The sequence below is a fragment of the Rhipicephalus microplus genome, chromosome 6 (genome assembly GCF_043290135.1).
Source record: "Rhipicephalus microplus isolate Deutch F79 chromosome 6, USDA_Rmic, whole genome shotgun sequence".
Taxonomy (NCBI): Eukaryota; Metazoa; Arthropoda; class Arachnida; order Ixodida; family Ixodidae; genus Rhipicephalus; species Rhipicephalus microplus.
Genome location: NC_134705.1, coordinates 32,255,236 through 32,274,905, shown reverse-complemented (window position 1 = coordinate 32,274,905; position 19,670 = coordinate 32,255,236). Strand labels below are relative to the sequence as shown.

Below are 19,670 nucleotides of genomic sequence, written 5' to 3'. Positions count from 1 at the left end.
ACCTAGCCAGGCTGAGGCCACTGCCACTGAGAACTTGTCGAGGACCAGCCCTCGTGCTGTTCCCTCCCAGCACACCAAGTCTGCACGCGACAGTTCGCCAGAAGCCACCAGCTGGACAACTTCAGAGAGTTCTGCTGTGGTATTGATGTCTAACCATGAGCAGCGTTGCACCTCATTTTGAGAAATAGCACAAACGTCCACACGGCTGCCTCACAGAGCGTCCCACTGCAGTTCAGTCCACCAAAAGTGGTGGGACAAACACCAGCATTTTCAGGTTACCCTGCGACCTTGCCGGAACACTCAGGGCCGTCCGTCTGAGCGGTATTCCACGAGTTGTCAGAAAACATTGTACCATGGACGAATTCAACCGTAGCGACAAAGCCATTTCCGTCTACCTGAGTACACACTGACAGATCTTCAAGCAGAGGCGCCCCATGGCGTTGACCAGCCGGCTCGAGGCAGCCAGTGTCGTCCACCAGAGACGCTTGCCCCAGACCGCCACTTCATGTTGCATTGTGGTTCGGGACGACCACCCCGATGCAGCCAAGCCCACCCAGCAGAAAATTTTGCCGCCAGCTCCGCGTGCGTGCAGTCATGGCCGAGTGTCAAGACGAAGAAAGACGCTGGGGCTCGGGAGCATGGGCAGCTATAGGTAAGGTAGAGGAAGACGAAGTACAGAATAAAAACAGCTGGCCCAGGATCGGGTGTTGTCTCTTGTTCTCTGTCTCGCTCATCACAATATATATATATATATATATATATATATATATATATATATATATATGTGTGTGTGTGTGTGTGTGTGTGTGTGTGCGTGTGTGTGTGTGTGTGTGTGTGTGTGTGTGTGTGTGTGATGAATGACGGGGTTCTTGACACCGGCGATGGCTATAAAATTCAGCCGAAAGTGTTTATATAATTCTTATCGCAATAAATATGGAGGAAAAGATAACTTGCCGCTAGCAAAGACCGAACGTGTGACCCTTGGATAAGGCGTACGATCTTGAATGCCCACCGATTACAAAGCACTCCGACATATGTCCTCCAGCTGCCTTGCGGACGCAAAGTGGCTCATTCGCTGATTCGCAAAAAAGAACAATTGTACTTGCAGAAGCCATTCTTGGATAGTTTTAAACGCCTAACTTTACGCACATAGTCACTCGTTTCCTTACGGAATGGTTGAGACATGGGCAAGGTTCTGTTTGGCGTTGCGTATCTTAACAGCCAGACATTAGGGTAGTTGTTGCCAAATGCCATCAGATTTAACGAACAAGTTTGCTCCTGTCGTTGTGACTTGTCCGTGAGAGTTTGGTGTCGTCCGCGGCCCATTTCGCGAGTGCGTAGGTGACTTTGGCTGTTTTAAGTAACCGAATAAACGTGAAACGCGCGTTGCAGAAATCGGAACGCGTGCTCTTGCTCTGTTCGCTGTTCTGCAATTAAGAGATCGCGTGACTGTATTACGGGTGACCTTGAAACTGAATAGAGTAGCAGCAGGTGGTGCGCTTCTGTTATTTTTTGCCCAGCTGATTGTGCCGCGCCGACTACGTGCCACGACGAAGACAGTACGCTTCCCCTAGCTGTGTCAGCACAAGACATATCGTGTGCATGTGAAGAATAAACGTTCCAAGACTGGCTAAATGTGGAACGTCGAATATGCTACAGCTATATATGCATGGAAGGCTGCTTTATCACTGCAATTGGAGTGCATTAAGCGTGAATCGCGCTTGCCTCTAAATGGAACTCCACCCGACGAGCCGCCGTCGCCTGGAGGGCTCCACCGACAATAAGCACTAATGACCTAAATTCCAAATAACGAGTGTTTATTGTTTTTAAGCTGTATTTATAGCAACGTACCCCAATAAGCCAGCCTTGGCACGTTTATTTTTTATATGTACACGAGTCCAAACGGTATGTCTTGTGCTAACACAGCTAGGTGTGGCACGTGGTCAACGCGGCACGATCAGCTGTACAAAAAAAACGCAAGCGCACCGCCTGCTGCGACTCTATTCAGTTTTCCCGTTGTCCCAAACTCTGAGACACAATCTCTTCATTTCACAGCTGTGCACACACCAGCAGAACGCACCCACACTTCTGCAACGCGCAGTTCATTCCGTTATTAAAAACGGCCAACGTCGCTAACGCACTCGCGAAATGCGCCACGGACGACACCAAATCCTCACAGAGAAATCACTGCTACAGGGAATTTTTCTCTGCCAAATCTTGCAGCAGCTTGGCAACAAGCACCCCAAAGTCTGGCAACTGAGGTATGCAACGCTTAATAAAGCCCCTGAAGCTTCGTAAAGTAGCGACGTACGTGGTTATCCAAGCGCTTTCCTCTCTTTTCACCCTCCTCCCACCTCTCCGTGGCCGAGCCACGTCGGTATTGGCCAGTTGCCGTCACGTGGAATCTCTCGCAGTATTCGTTTGTTTACAATCGCTCGCAACTGCCATCTTTGCTCTGGAAGCGCGGACTCCTTGGGGCGCAGCGCATCTGTTTTGACGCATACAAAGTTGTCCTTCCGTGCGCGCTGTGTTGTGAAATGCTTTTCAACCAAGAATGAAGTGGCGGTTCGTTTCCATGAGTGGTTGTTGCACTTTGGGCTATAAGTCACAGTTCACTGTGCAGGACATCCTGATCTCTCACTCAGGTTTCACTAACCCTTTAGCGGGGGCTGTTTTTTTGTCTACAATACATGTTTAGGTGTTCCGCTTGCCATTAAGCGCCGACTGGTTTAAGTTCGTGGTACTGGTTTGTGCACTTAGAATGGGCGCGGGAAGACACTCGAATTTGTGATTAAGGAACATGAGAGATTTCGCATTACTGTTCTGAATGAACAAAACTGGAGGGCAGCAACTCAAATTAAGATTGGCACTCTTCGTTGGATTTTGTTGCGTGCTCGAATATTTCAGAGCAAATTGCTCTCTGTGGCTCTTTTGCGCTGACCAATCAGCCGGGGGACTCGCGATGCGAGGGCAAGCAGATATGCAAAGCGTGCATGGCTTCAAGTCATTGGGTGCGTGCATCGTTTAGGGACCTCACACATACGTGTCATTTCGCGTGATAGTTTATTAGCTATTTCGTGTGAAGGTTTATATCCGCGAGTGGAGCTCTAGCAAAGTGAGCGCGTATGGTGGCACACTAGTTCATTGATACGCTAGCTCATTCGTTAGGCGATATAGTCCATATGTGAGATACGTCCACAAGGCGCAGTTCTTAAGTATGATTGGTGCGTCTAACCACTTCACAAAACAACCACAGCTGTTCGAATATATCAGCTGTGCGCCTTCTCACACATTATTAGGGTTTTAGATGCCTGATCAAGCACTAAAATTGGCCATCGCCAACATCGCCATCCCGTGTCGCAGCGTCAACTCGAGTTGTTTCGTTGGATGACAGTCACTGTGAATGCTCTCTGCACATATTGTGTACCCCATATACGGTGTAGCTTGCACCACCAATGCGCTGAGCAAAGAAAGACAGTCACATTGTCCGTGCAGGTGCTATTGCCCCAGGTATCAGAAAGGTTAGCCATAGCAGCCGCAAATGAACGTTCTAGTGGTGGTATTTACAGTGTAAAGCTTATTCAGAGACGCGCTTAACGATGGGTCAAGAAAAAACGGGTGTTCTCACTACCGACCACATTTTTTTTTGTTTAAGAGCCTGCTAAAGGGTTATGCGCACGAAGTTAACATCCGGTCACTTTGATTCCGAGTGACTCGATCAAGGTCTTATCACAAGTACGCGTTGCACGTGGCACTAAATAGAGCTGACATGAGCTCACGCTACACTCGTTAAGATAATTTTAGGATGAGTTGAGACGACTGGCGCGAATGCTTTCAGCGCACTGCCTGCCGAGCGAGCACTCTCTTTGCAAGAGGGCGTTTGCTACGCAAGAGCAATGCAGGTTGCGCCACGTTCGAAATGCGAGTGCGAAGGAGAGGAGGCCGAGGATAAACGCGAGTGAAGGAGAAGATTGTCACTAGTTTATGAAGTTCTAGGGGCTTTAGCGCCAATAGAACCTTGCCGAGACATGTGCTGAAGTGAAGCTGACAATCGATACCGCGGTCTCAAAGGGTAACTCAAGTGCAATTAAAGTGTGTGCATTGCGCCGCTAGTGTCATTCGCACTCTGTCATGCGGGAACGTGCAGTGACACTCGCTACAAAGTCTTTTCGCCTGGGCGGAATGTCTGCCCCTCGGTAGTAATTGACTTGAATTGAAAGTTACTTGAGCATAAAATAAGAAAGTGGAATTTGCCAAGTGGATGGGCAAAAAGCACAAAAGCCTGACGAGGCGCCTGCCATCCATAAATTGGAAATCCCGCCAAAATGAAAAAAATCTTCAGTGTAAAGTTAACATTTAACAAGGACATAAGCATGTAAGAGAATATTGCTACATGCAAGTCACACGTTCATAAAAAGACGAAAATGTGACCGTATTTCTCTCGGCAATTACATGTTAGTAGTTTCTGTGGGTTACAAATGAAAGGCAGTTTGAAAAACATAACCAAACGTGAATGCCATTCACATGACCAAAATAAAATAATACACCAGAATTGAAGAAGTCAAAAAACAACAAATACTTTTGAAAACACAAAGCAATAATTTCGATCGAGACTGATAGATGTATCATTAAAAGTGGAGGTTACATCTTAAGCAATCAATGTTATTAGTAGAAATATTCCAATACAATTAGGCAAACTGAACCACCAAAACTACTCTGCTATTTTGTCTTTCGGGAACTTTACATCTACCACTACAGCGAACAAGTCCAGCATATGACCTGTAACGGCCGCAGCCCAGCCACCGTGTTTGTGCGTGATGTTTTTTAGGGCTGCCGATGAAAGTAACACTATAATACCTAAATAGCATACCACAAAAAAATAAATAATATGGTACACAAAGGACGCTGGCGGCAAATTTGGAACTTCAAGATGCTTTTGTTGCTAGAGAGTCCTGCATCCGGGGGCACTTCTGACTAATTGTTAGTGACGAGCGTTGTCTGGGAAATATGTTAATTTGTTTTGAAGTAAAGGTGTGTACTGATCTGAGTTATAAGCATCAATTGACATCTCTGGTTTGGCGTAGACAGTAATGTCGTGTAACTTCCCGCTAGTAAGTCTACTAATAGTAGCCCTTCTAGACGTCAGCGAACATTTACGAAGTGCACACAATATAATGGCTGCCAAACGACGAGGACTATTGTTCGTCACCCCTCTCGCTCTTTTGGCGGGCTGCTCTCGAGGTGCATGGTTTTGACTGTTTACCCCAGGAACGCTTTTTTTTACAGGTAGAGCTGTATATCGCTATAGGAGAAATGAAAAACTGCCCAGAAGCGGTGTCACGAGCGGTCTGCATTGGCTGTCCTATCGGTTACGTCGTACACAAGCACGCGTGCCATTGGCTGCGTTGTAATGTTGTCCATCTATAGTCACAGTCATGGTGCCAAGCACGCGCTCATCAATATCTCCGGAAACCTTTCACATGGGTATGCTTCGGACAACTCCAGAAGAGCGCCAACAGTGGAAAGGTAAAAGAGGTCTCATTTGCCAGGTCGATGATACAGTACTGGCATAAAGACAGGCAAGGGAGGCGGAGAGCTGGCAGCAACTGCGTACCGATGATGCAGCAGCCTTCCAAGCCCCGCAAAATCGGGAACAGTAATGGAAGCGCCGGTGGCGGATGGATCTTGCAAACCACACCACCGAGTAAGCTCGTGCTGTCAAACGCTTGCAACAACAATACGCCGAACGATGAACGCTTGATTCTTGAAAAAGGGAATAATCACAGCGTGTCACAGAGTGCATGGTGATGAGGGGCCGATGCGTCCGTCCATTCGTTTGTCTGTCTGTCTGTCTGTCTGTCTGTCTGTCTGTCTGTCTGTCTGTCTGTCTGTCTGTCTGTCTGTCTGTCTGTCTGTCTGTCTGTCTGTCTGTCTGTCTGTCTGTCTGTCTGTCTGTCTGTCTGTCTGTCTGGGACAGGGCCATTCACTGTATAAAATGGAGGCGCTACTGGGTACGTCGGAGGGACGAGGGATTGCCATAGACCATAAGGAGTTTCGCCCCTAAGATGCGCCTAATTTCTTAATACCTCTAGGTGACACGCGCATTGCCTGCGATGAAAAAGTGGCGCTGCGGCGTCAACGGGATGACTGTGGGGGCGCGTTCGTCCCGATCTTCGCATAATACACTCGCAAGAAATTAGTGAAGGTGAACTAGGTGACCTTTCCTCGTTTGGTACGAGCACATAGTGAGGGTGCCACCCGCATAAGTAGCGAAACATCTGTGTAGGCTTTGCTTTTTATTGTTGTGTTGAGCCACAATACAAAGTTTAATCGTTTTATTCTTCACCGCCCGTGAGTCCTTGATTTGAAAACGATGCGTTCAGCGTCACCGAAGCTTGAGCGCGCGTAGTCTCGGGCGCTCCTGCGCTGTGGGACGCTACTTTCTTATGGTGTTTAGGAGGGCTTTTCGCACTAACACAAAATCGTCTTGAATTAGGTAATGGCACTAGAAATTATCACATGATGCGTTCGAGAATTCACGATTCAATTTTTTGTTACGTGTACTTATTTGGTCACTCGGGAATCAGGGGCATGAAGCGCCACACACCATGTCCCGCGTAACTTTCCCGCGGGGCCTCCTCCACCCGTGAAGGGCGGATTCACTTAAGCGCAAGGAACTACTTTTACGTTTAGACTCGCGCGAACAATTACATGAAACGCGCAACAATCGCAGGGTTTGTCCCGATCCTCCACACTCCATGACGAGATGCGAGGCTGCCCTGGTGTGGAGTGGCCAAACTCTCTCTTTAACGACACTCCACATTCAGCACTACATACAAGGCCAGGACGGGTCTTCTGCTTGCGTGGCCTGCTGTGACTTGCTAGATGACGCACACGTTTTGTCGGACTGTGTGGTTGGTTGTGTAGCCATTGGCTAGAACCTCAAGCACATTCCTACAAACCTATAATAATTATTTTCGTGGTTAGCGTCCTAAAGTCATGTGAATATGAGGGACGCCGTAAAGGACAGCCCCGAAAATTCCGACCACCTGGGGTTCTTTAACGTACACTCAAATCTGAGCGCTCTGGTGTACAGAATTTTCGCCTCCATCTAAAATGCAGCCGCCACAGCTGGGATTCAGTCCTGCGACCTACGGGTCAGCAGCCGAGCGCCTTAGCCACTAGACAACCACGGTGGGTGGTCGACAAACTTAAGACCTACAAACCTAATATCTGCGACCCTAGAACAGTGGCTGGCGTACTCCTCCCCAGACATCAAGGGTTATCATACAAAAACTAGAAACTGCCGTTAAAAAGTTGCAAACAAAACATTAACTGTCAGGGGTCCTTTGAGTACCTACTGCCATTACCATCACTTCCGAAATGCACTACTCTTTATTGTGTAGCAGCGTGCCGTCTAAGTGACCTACTGCGTGCGTAAGTTCTCTCAGTCATAATGAAACTAAGCTTGCCAGTGTGACCGGGATACGAGGGGGTCATATGCGACTACTCTTCGCTTTCAGTGGGCATGGGAGCAGCCACTGCGAAAGCATGGCTAACATGTTGATCTTCTTCGCCCCACAGGTTGTTTTGACCTTGTCAGCTTCTCTGCTGATTGCAACACCCTGCCCTGCCTCGTGTCTGTTTCTCGGTGCCGACACCGATACGGTACCAGCCTTCCCGGACAATTCTGCGCGCGCAATCATCGAGGCATCGTCATTGCCCTTCACTTCTGCGCACAAGGGCACAGACTCCACAGCAACCCCTGGACCCAAAGACTACTTAAGGCTCCGGAAATCCTTCCCCGTGTAGCGGAAGCTGCTAAGCACCACCGCATTCTTTTCTATCCCGTCTGCAGCCGGCCGTCGACAGCGCGCCTACTCGCGGCGCCAGCTCCTCCTCCTCCGTGTTCGGGGAACAACGTGTTGTCGGGGCCGGCTCTGGGGATTAGACCGGCTGCATGCTACGTCTGCTCGCTCGGTGGCCCCCCCTTTTCCTCTTTCTTGTAGAAGAACGCGGGGGTGCCTCATTCTCTCCCTCGTCGAGGGGAGCTCCCGTCACTCGCACGGAGTGGAAATAAACAGTCTTGCCCTGCAACTCCAAACCTGCTTCACGTCTCCTTTCTCGCTGCCTCCGGCAGCCGACATTTCCGGCCGCTACAAAATTGGTGACCCGAACGCTTCAACGAACACGCCGCGATGAGCTCCGACGACAACGCTGCTGCCTCCACGCCTGCGGTCATCGCCACAGAACTGCAGCTACCAAATTTTTGGCCGAAAAATCCAAGAGTTTGGTTCAGCCAAGTGGAGGCCCGTTTTCAACTCCGGCACATCACCTCGCAGTCGACAAAATACCTTCACGTCGTCGCAGCCCTGCCCCCCGAAATCGCCGACGCTATCGACGACATTTTGGTTTCACCCCCCGCGCAAGAAGAATATGACACCCTCAAAAAGACGGTGCTGGACCGCCTCGAGGCGCCTGAAGAAAGCAGACTGCAGCAGCTCTTGTGTCGCGAAGAGCTGGGCGACCAACGACCTTCCCAACTGCTGCACCGTATGCGGCAACTACTCGGTGTGCACGCGCGTCAGGACGGCCAGCTCCCAATTCTTCGTGAACTTTTCCTGCAACGGCTCCCCCAGTCGGTGCGCGTGGTTCTCGCGGGTTCAAATGAGACGTCCCTTGATCGACTAGCGCAACTTGCCGATCGCATCACGGAATACTCAACTCCAACCTTTGCGCCCATAGCTGCTGCAAGAACACATGAGCAACCAGATCGACTGTCGCGCCTTGAGGAGAAACTGCAACACCTTACCGAGACCATGCAGAAACTTGTGCTATCTGGCGCTCCCCAACAGGACGAGCAACGACGCAACCGATCTCCTTCAAGACACCCAAGCTCTTCCCAGAGAAGCCATGCACGAGATACACAGGACGGAGTTTGCTGGTACCACCGTCGTTTCGGCACGGGTGCTAGCCGCTGCACTCAACCTTGCTCGTTTCCGGGAAACGCTCCGGCCAGTCGTTAACGGCGGCTTACGACATCGGCCCTCCACCCAGCCGCCTGTTTTTCGTAGTCGACCGCGTAAGCAACTCGCGCCTGCTAGTCGACACGGGAGCCGAAATCTCTATTGTCCCGGCAACCCCCGAGGATCGCCGACGTAGCAAGAACACATCGTCGCTGCAGGCAGTGAACAACACTGCCATCGCTACGTACGGCTTCCGCTCGCTGACAATAGACGTCGGACTCAGGCGCCTGTTTCGCTGGGTCTTCGTGGTGGCGGATGTTAATTTCTCCATACTCGGAGCAGATTTTCTCAGCCACTTCAACCTGGATGTGAGCGTACGTGACCGTTGCCTCAAGGATAACAACACATCCCTCAAAGTACGTGGTTTGGAGTCAAACATCTGCTCATCTGGCATCTGCGCCTTCCAGCCAGTATCAGCCTACCACCACGTCCTGGCCGAATTCCCCTCGCTCACCAAGCCCCGCAACACGGAACAGCCGGTGAAACATAACGTGACTCACCACATCGTCACCACCGGGCCGCCAGTCACCGCCCGGCCACGACGGCTGTCCAGCAAAAGGCTTCAAGCTGCACGCAGGGAGTTCGAGCATATGCTGCAGCTGGGAATTGTTCGCCCTTCGTCTAGCAACCATTCATCGCCGCTACACATGGTGCCTAAGGACGACGATTGGCGCCCGTGTGGTGATTACAGAGCCTTGAACGCATCGACAACGCCGGACCAGTATCCTCTGCCACACATTCACGATTTCAGCGCGCGGCTGGCAGGTACGAAAATATACAGCAAGATCGACCTTGTAGCGGCATACCACCAAATCCCCGTCGAACCGCAGGACATACCAAAAACAGCCATAACAACTCCGTTCGGCCTGTTTGAGTTTGTCCGCATGCCCTACGGCTTGAAAAATGCCGCACAGACCTTTCAAAGGTTCATGGATGAGGTCACCCGGGGTCTTCCTTTCATCTTTGTCTACCTGGATGACATTTTGGTGGCCAGCAGAACGCCTGCGGAGCACGAAGAGCACCTCCGCCAGCTCTTTCAGCGTTTGGATGAGCACGGTCTGGTGTTGAAACCTCAAAAGTGCGTGTTTGGAGTAGAGGCGCTCAACTTCCTCGGCCACCACATCACTGCTGAAGGCATTATGCCATTGGAATCGAGGGTGGAATCCGTCAAGAAGTTTCCAGCTCCAACATCTTTTCGCAAGCTGAGGGAGTTCCTCGGGCTCTTAAACTTCCACCGGCGCTTCATTCCGTCTTGTGCTCGAGTGCTCCAGCCATTGACCGACCTGCTGCGCCGAGACGACCAAAAGGCACCAGAATTTTGTTGGTCTGACGAACACCAGAACGCTTTCCAGAAAGCTAAGGACGAGCTAGCCGCGGCTACCCTTCTCATTCATCCACGGCCTGAAGCTCCTACACGCCTCATGGTGGACGCTTCCTCCACATCGGTCGGAGCAGTGCTGCAGCAACAGGAGGGCGCCCAGTGGAAGCCACTGGGCTTCTTTTCGAAACGTCTGAAGCCTGCAGAAGCACGGTACAGCACTTTTGGAAGGGAGATGCTCGCAATATATTGTTCCATTAAGCATTTCCGCTACTTCCTCGAAGGCCGTGAGTTCTACATCTTGACAGACCACAAGCCCCTCACCTACGTATTCAAAAACAACAGTTCCTCCTACTCAGAACGAGAGATCCGTCAGCTCTCATTCATCTCCGAGTTTTCTACAGACATCCGCCACGTTCCCGGGGTCGAAAACGAAGCAGCTGACGCCTTGTCTCGCGTCAATGCTTCCAGCACAGAAGTCCTGGACTTCGAAGCTATGGCCGCAGCTCAGCGGGACGACCCCGAGTTGACAAGACTGAAGGGAGGGGGATCTTCACTCGTGCTCTCGGAGGTTGCACTTCCCTACGTCCAGAGCACGATAACCTGCGATACCTCCCAGGCAGCACCCCGACCTTTTGTCCCACTGAACTTTCGCCGAGTGGTATTCACCACTTTCCACTCCATCAGCCACCCAGGTGTCCGTGCCACCCAGCGGCTGATAACGCAACGCTTCGTTTGGCCCGGAGTCAACGCGGACGTGCGACGATGGGCTCGGACATGTGAAACGTGTCAGCAAGTGAAAGTGACTCGCCACAATCGGGCTGCACTACAGGAATTTCGGACTCCTGAGTCGCGGTTTGACCACGTTCACCTTGACCTCGTGGGACCACTACCGCCCTGCCAAGGATTTAGGTACCTGCTCACATGCATCGACAGGTACAGCCGGTGGCCCGAAGCTATACCAATTGCGGACATATCAGCTGAGACCGTCGCGCAGGCCTTCATTCAAACATGGGTGTCCCGCTTTGGCTGCCCCGCCCGCATAACAACTGACCGGGGACGGCAATTCCAGAGCAACCTCTTTTCCGCACTTTCAACGCTCCTGGGCACGAAGCTGCAGCATACAACCGCCTACCACCCCACCAGCAACGGAATGGTTGAGCGCTTCCACCGGCAACTCAAAGCCGCACTGGCAGCGAAACTCGACCGCCAGCACTGGGTGCAGAAGCTCCCGCTCGTTCTTCTTGGCCTACGCTCAACGGTGAAGGAAGACCTCGGCTTCAGCGCAGCGGAAATGGTCTACGGCTCAACAGTGCGCCTCCCGGGAGAATTCTTCTCCGACCAGACACCTTCCGCCCCAACAGCCTCCGATCACATCGAGAAGCTGCGCGCATGGCTCGCGCAACTCAGGCCAACAGCACCTCGCATCGCCCGCAACAGGAAAGTTTTCACTTTTCCTGACATGGACTCTGCTACCCATGTGTTCGTGCGACACGACGCAACGAAGCCGCCCCTTACTCCGCCGTACGATGGCCCATTCAAAGTTTTGGGACGTACTAACAAAACCATCGCAATCGACGTGCGGGGGAAACGAGAAGTCGTCGCCGTTGACCGCGCCAAGCCTGCTCATATTGAAGTTTCCATTCAAGCAGCCTCTCACGTACGATTTCAGTGCTAACCATTGGACTGTGACCTTTCACTATTCAGCCCGTAACTGCTGTCCTTCTTTAAAAGCTCCGCAATCTAGGGGGGGAGCCTTTGTAGCGGAAGCTGCTAAGCACCACCGCATTCTTTTCTATCCCGTCTGCAGCCGGCCGTCGACAGCGCGCCCACTCGCGGCGCCAGCTCCTCCTCCTCCGTGTTCGGGGAACAACGTGTTGTCGGGGCCGGCTCTGGGGATTAGACCGGCTGCATGCTACGTCTGCTCGCTCGGTGGCCCCCCCTTTTCCTCTTTCTTGTAGAAGAACGCGGGGGTGCCTCATTCTCTCCCTCGTCGAGGGGAGCTCCCGTCACTCGCACGGAGTGGAAATAAACAGTCTTGCCCTGCAACTCCAAACCTGCTTCACGTCTCCTTTCTCGCTGCCTCCGGCAGCCGACATTTCCGGCCGCTACACCCGCTTTCAGTGGGCATGGGAGCAGCCACTGCGAAAGCATGGCTAACATGTTGATCTTCTTCGCCCCACAGGTTGTTTTGACCTTGTCAGCTTCTCTGCTGATTGCAACACCCTGCCCTGCCTCGTGTCTGTTTCTCGGTGCCGACACCGATACGGTACCAGCCTTCCCGGACAATTCTGCGCGCGCAATCATCGAGGCATCGTCATTGCCCTTCACTTCTGCGCACAAGGGCACAGACTCCACAGCGACCCCTGGACCCAAAGACTACTTAAGGCTCCGGAAATCCTTCCCCGCTTTCAGTGGGCATGGGAGCAGCCACTGCGAAAGCATGGCTAACATGTTGATCTTCTTCGCCCCACAGGTGTGTACATATACTCCACTGCATGCTAAAAAAAGTGACAATCGTTTCTTAGTCGTGCTCCCATGCCCACGTGAGCTGTGTGTTATCTTGAAAGAATGCTTAGATGTGAGTTTGCTGTTGCTTTGTTCTGGCGACGTAGAAACTAACCCTGGCCCCCCTACTCTTCGCAGTTCCAGCACAGACATAGATGAATAACAAACTCCTGTACGTAGTGCCGCCATACTTGAAATACTCAAAGGTATCAACGAACGAACAATTCACCTAACTGAGAGCCAAGCCAATCTAACCACGGATGTTAAAGCAATAAAAAATAACCAGGAGACTATAAAAACTAGTCTCTCAGATATATTCACCCGCCTTGAAACCTTGGACCATGAATCGAAAACCCTAAATGCACTTCAGGAAGATATCGTGTCAATTAGGAGCTCCACCGCCTATCTGACGTCCCAACAAGAGATGTTACAGACGCGGTTGGATGACTTAGAGGATCGCTCCAGACGAAATAACGTCGTTATTCATGGTATATCAGATTCGAAAGAAACGTGGAACGATACGGAGGAGAAAGCACTTGCCGCGTTACACTCCGCACTTGGCGTCGAAATACCCCCCTCAGACGTCGAAAGAGCTCACCGTATAGGGACGCTATCTGCATCCAAACCCCGCCCCATTATAATGAAATTTGTTCCTTTAAAACCTGAGATAATGAATTATCAGCGCGCGCTAAACTTAAAGAATCCAGTATTTGGGTATCCGAAGACTTTTCGCCTGCGACTCGTGAGGCACGAAAGAAACTGTCTGAATTCGCTAAAGGTCTACCTGGATCCCCGAAATACAAATTGCGCTACACGAAACTGTATGTCAACCAACAATGCTACGTATATGACTCTTTAACCGATACTGTAACAGAAACGAGTAACTTTCCCCACCCTGAAACGCATCAACGCAAAGCATCGCAAAACAACGGCCTAGACGCTACGCAAGCAGCAAACCTAGAGACACGATAGGAAAACGCGAGGGGATGTGGGCGATTGCCGCCCCCGTCACGCTTATCTGTACTTCTTGCGAACGTCAGGAGTGTGCTTAATAAACTTGATTCTTTTAACTCTATCGTAGACACGTGCAGACCTAATGTTATCGCGTTAACCGAAACTTGGCTGAATAATAACATTCGGAACACGGAAATTTTTTACGATGCGTCCCGCATCACAATTTACCGTTGTGACCGTACCCTTCGCCAAGGCGGTGGCGTTATGCTTGCTGTTTTGAATGCACACGATTCTTACCAGGTTGCTGTTGAAACCGATATTGAAATTATCTTATCGTGTGTTGAGGTGGCGCACCAGAAATTCATTTTTGCGGCATGTTATCGCCCCCCTAACGCCCCGCCAACTTTTACTGCCTCCTTACACGATGTTCTTAATACCGTAGTAACTCGCCTGCCAAGCACCCCGATTTCTTATTAGGTGACTTTAATTTCCCTCAAATTATGTGGTCCTCCGAATCGCCCATGTTTAATTCAAGTTCCTCACAAGTTAGCGACTTTCTGAACCTTTGCTCAACCTTCACCCTTACCCAACTAGTTACCCAGCCGACGAGAATAACAGACAGCACAGCAACGGTACTAGACCTCGTACTTACCTCACGCCCCGACTCTGTCTCGTGCATGACATATTTACCCGGTTTATCTGATCATTTAATCCTTTCTTTCGACATCTCAGTACCAGCTCTAGAAACACGTAAGACAACTAAGCAAATTCGTGATTATAAGAAAGCAAATTTCGATGCCATTAACACTGAACTGTCCACTTTTCTTGACATTTTTCTAGACAATTTCGACAATCGTACAGTTGAAGCTAACTGGAACTTATTCCTGCGAAAAGTCGACGAGCTAACCAACAAATACATCCCGCTTCGCAAAATCTCTTCGCATGCCAGAGCTCCATGGTACAATGCCTACTTAAAACGTCTATCAAACCGCAAGAAGCGCCTTTACCGTAAAGCGAAACTGCTGCCCACGAACGCTCGGTGGGTTGCATACAAAGTAGCCAACAATTCCTATGTATCCGCTGTCAAAAATGCAAAATCCAACTTTTTCCAAAGTACCTTACCTTGCCTGCTTCTAAACAATCCTCAAAGCTTTTGGCGTGTAATTAATCCAAGCACGACTGAGTCAATTAAACTGCTAGACCATAATGACGAATCCATTCCCGACAATGAGTGTCCGGTTTTCCTGAACAGGTTTTTTTGTAGTAATTTTGTGGTTTCTTCCAGTACATCTATTCCTTCCCCAAAGCTGCACGATTATCCACTCATGAATTCAATTATTATTGACACTCGGGGAATTTCTAAAATAATAGTCACTTAAGCCCGCTTCAAGCCCAGGTGTCGATCATATAACTTCTAAATTTCTTCAAGGTACGGCCTCGTATTCTTCAATTCTTCTTACCAAACTTTTTCAACAATCCATTGACAGCGGGTTCCTACCCATCCAGTGGAAAATTGGTAAGGTGGTCGCCGTTCACAAATCAGGTAGCAAAGAATCTCCTTTAAATTACCGCCCTATATCCCTTACGAATGCATTCCTTGTAAAGTCTTGAAGCATGTCTTGTACACAAGCATCGTAACGTTTCTCGAATCCAATTCATTTTTCACGGATGCACAACATGGTTTTCGAAAGGGATTTTCATGTGAAACCCAATTACTGTCTTTTACACACCAGCTTCACCGCATTCTTGACCGTCGCTCCAAAGCGGACTGTATTTTTTTTAGATTTTGCAAAAGCCTTTGAGAAAGTGTCCGATAATCTCCTGCTCCTGAAACTTAGCAAACCCTGCTCCTGAAACTTAACCTTGATCGTGATGTGTTCAAATGGCTTGAACACTTTTTGAGTGGCCGTACACAGTTTGTTGCAGCCAACTCATATAATTCCCCAGAATGTTCTGTTAATTCGGGCGTACCCCAAGGCTCAGTCCTGGGCCCCCTCTTATTTTTAATTTACATCAATGACCTCACTGATTGCGTTTCATCAAACATACACCTGTTCGCTGACGATTGTGTGATATTTCGTGAAATTAACGACACAAGCGATGTTAGTATTATACAAAACGACCTTAACGCTATTTCAAACTGGTGCAGTCTTTGCCTAATGAACCTTAATATTAAAAAGTGTAAAGTTTTACGCGTATGTCGAACTTCAACCACTCCCGCCTCGTACCATCTTAGTAATGTTCTACTCGATTGTGTTTCATCCTACCGGTACTTATGTGTGCACATTACTTCTTGCCTGACCTGGTCCGTTCACATAAGCAACATTATTAACAATGCAAACCGTATGTTAGGCTATCTTCGTCGCAATTTTTCTTCTTCACCTGCCTCTCTAAAAGTACTGATGTATAAGAACTTGGTTAGAAGTAAATTAGAATATGCTGCTTCAGTTTGGGATCCCAGCATGGTTTATCTGATCAAAGCCCTCGAACTGGTCCAAAATAACTCTGCCCGGTTTATCCTACACGATTACGATCGAACAGCAAGCGTTACAGCTATGAAAAACTCGTTGCAGCTTACTTCCCTTTCTTCTCGTCGTAAGTTTTTTCGCCTGTGCCTTTTTCATAAAATCTTCCATAACAGCCCCCACCTTCGTGCTAATCTTTTTCTTTCACCGTCCTACGTGTCCTCTCGCATCGATCATGCGCACAAAGTTGGTATACCTATATGCCAAACAAGAACGTGTTCAGAATCTTTTGTCCCACGCACCAGCAAAGACTGGAACCAGCTTCCTGGAGCGACTGCTGCGATTACTGATTATCAGCTGTTTCGCGCTACACTAACAAACATTGTAAACTGAGGTTACTTATTACGTGTGCCTTTTTCGTTTTTTTATGTTCTTGCGTGTTCTGATGTGTTTTGTAGCTAGAATTGTATACTAGGATTATTTAAAATATGTACACTAGATCTCTTTTGTTCTACTTTTGTGTCCTAACTTTGTTATCAGCTAAAATTGATTATTCAGTAAACATTGAATCCTGTACTCCCCTTTACTCACCTTCTGAATCCATTTTTTGTAAACCCACTCCCCTCTTCAATGCCTCTGGCCCTGAGGGTACAATAAATAAATAAATAAATATGCACGCCACCGCCCTCCCGAATACGCCACGGCGTTGCACTCTTGCAGGCAAAGCTCAAGTGTGTATTTTTCTTTTATTACCATTATGTTCCATTCGTTCTCTTTCTTTCTTCACTATTGTCCGTCTTTCTATTATTTGCGACTGCTTCGACGCCCATGATAACACCCTAGAGTGAAAGGGAAGCTCGGTGCTTGCGTGCTTGTTTTTGTTCTTGGCCTTCACTTGTAGCTCATACCTACTGGGGGGGGGGGGGGGGGGGGGGCGATTGGCCAATATTTCAGTGGTCTTATAAAATATTATTTGTTTTTTGAGTAAAACAACTTACCAAATGACAACGTTACAAACTTTAGAACGAAAATTCGATGATCACTGAGCTGTACCTAATATGAAAGTTTTGCATTGAATTATTCATTCTCTTCATTTCTTTCTTTCCCGTTGCACACTGCTCTCTCACTACCCTGTACCTCCTACACGGCTCAAAAACGCACCCACTCTGCAAAGCAAGCCTCCAAAGCCGCCACAGGCGACAAATCCGGTCGTGCATAAAATAAATAAATACAACAGCGAAAGGCACCAATGTAACGTGGTACCGTGAAATTACAAAAAAATGATCTAAAAAAATGCACCCTTTGCCATTTAAAAGCGGCTGATCCTCAAGAAAGATAAGAAGGAGGGAGCATCAATTATTGAAAAACCGTGCATACACTGACACGTGAGGCCAGAGTAACCTTTTCCAACCAAATTCGTGGGCAGCGGATTTTCTCGGCACTCACTCAGCCAATATTCCCGCTAAGCTATAGCCGCAGCCGTCTCGATCTCACACTCAAAAAATGTTCGCTTTTAAATCTGGTTGGTGTTCACTTGCATTCAAGATCGCATTGCAACTTCGTTGAAACGGGCAACCATTAGCTATGTGAAACGGATATTATGGTATGTCGGACGAAATCGCCTCAAGGCGAACAGAAGATCACTTGTGTGATAACGCTATGGCGAGCTCAGTACGCCATTTTCGGAGACGTGTATTTTTATAACGCAAACGGAAGTGACGTTTGTGGAAAAATGATTGCTTCGTGTGGGTCTCGCAATATAGATAGCATACAAAAACGAAATATGAAATACAAACACCTTTTCCTAAGTGTATATAACGTAAAAAGTTTGCTTCCAAATGTGCTTACAATGATGATCAAATATCACAGGCTATTTTAGAAACACCCGGATGCCGACAACCACTAAATTATAAAAGCCTTTTTACTGCATGGAACCTGCTGAAAGCTTCGAGATTATGTCCTTCGAGCAAGTGGGAAGTCACGCCTGCACTGTCAAAATAATTTTGCTGAAATTTCATTTTCATCTTCTATTGCGGTTTGAGCTCCACAAGAAGCAAGTAGATTACTTTGTTCATATAGGCTGTGAGCCCAGAATAATGCATGTTTCTATGTAGCAGTCTAGCGCGAACCATACTGCTTATGTGTTGGAGTCACTTTCTACTATTGCTAGGACAACGAATGAGAGATATAGAAACTAATTTGTTGTTGCAGTACTTTTTATTGCAGCGAGATAGTACTTACGACCGCCTGTGAAAAAAAAAACTATTGTTGGCCATTTCAGGCCAGAAAATAGCCACCTTTCATATATGGGGAGCTGAGCCTTTGATAGTCATAACAGTGCTCTTAAGTAAAAATAAATATTTATTTGTTATCTTCACCAATCAACAGAATTGTCCAGTTATAACGACTATATACTCCCCGTTTTTGGCTGTGCAAAACAGTGTTTAGTGAAATGGCTTGGTTGGCGAGACGGTTTACAATATTGTAGGATATAAAGCTGACAACTACAAACCAGAAAACATGGTTAAGCGCTTTACCCTGTAGGCCTCGCACATTTGCCTGTTCTTCACGAAACACATATCATTTCCCGTCCTTCACTACCAAGAGGGCTACGGACGTTCATACATACCTGAAGCTGTAGGTGACAACTTGCACTGTACGAAGAATGCTGCAAATACGCAATTGTAGGGTATCAGCATTGTTATCAGTCAACCACCGATAAAAGTTTGTTTTGGAAACATCGTGATAAATTCAGTTTATTTTTTGCATGATTGGGATCTTTCTTTATACACATTTATGGACACATTTATAGAGATTGCGTCATCAGTGTCAGTGTCAGAAAGCATTACCAAGCATATTTGTTATTTCACTTCTGGATCGCTATGCAGGGTGGCCCGAATTCGGCGAATCGTGGGTTCTCCCCGACCTTTCGTGACACGCCTTCTAGAACGAGCCGACTACTACGAAAAAGTCAGATACACCCCTCAGCTCGCTGCGTTTTGCTGCATGGTTATACGATGAAACCTGGCAACGCGTCAGGGATGGTCGACAAAGTTGGCTGATGTTTTCAAACCAGAGGAATCTTTTGAATTGTTTGTCATTCTAATGAGAGCATAAGTGCGCCCGTGCATCCAATAAATGCGTCAGAAACTTTTTCTGGTGATACCTTAAGGCACGGGCTGTTTAAATTCATTTTGAAGCTTTTAATGCCAGCACTAAGCCTGCCTTAGAATAATCAGCATGGTGTCCTATGAGGTTATTTTCGGCCTAATAACATCACGGCCACACACAAGCCACAATTATGCAAAGTTGGACTAACTGCAGTAGTTGAATCAACGAACAAATAGTTTGTACAACAGGCACTAAATGAGTGAGGGAGCGCGTCGTGCACAAACACCC

The 19,670-nt window shown here is 48.5% G+C and overlaps 1 protein-coding gene across 1 annotated transcript in view; it reads right to left on the bottom strand.

The window, feature by feature from the left end:
* Positions 1 to 19,670, bottom strand: part of LOC119167686 (chymotrypsinogen B) — a 495,108-nt gene that overhangs the window by 443,032 nt on the left and 32,406 nt on the right. The window contains exon 2 of the mRNA XM_037419206.2: positions 18,901 to 18,939. Coding sequence (XP_037275103.2) covers positions 18,901 to 18,939 — 39 coding nt within the window. The remainder of the gene's footprint in view (positions 1 to 18,900; positions 18,940 to 19,670) is intronic.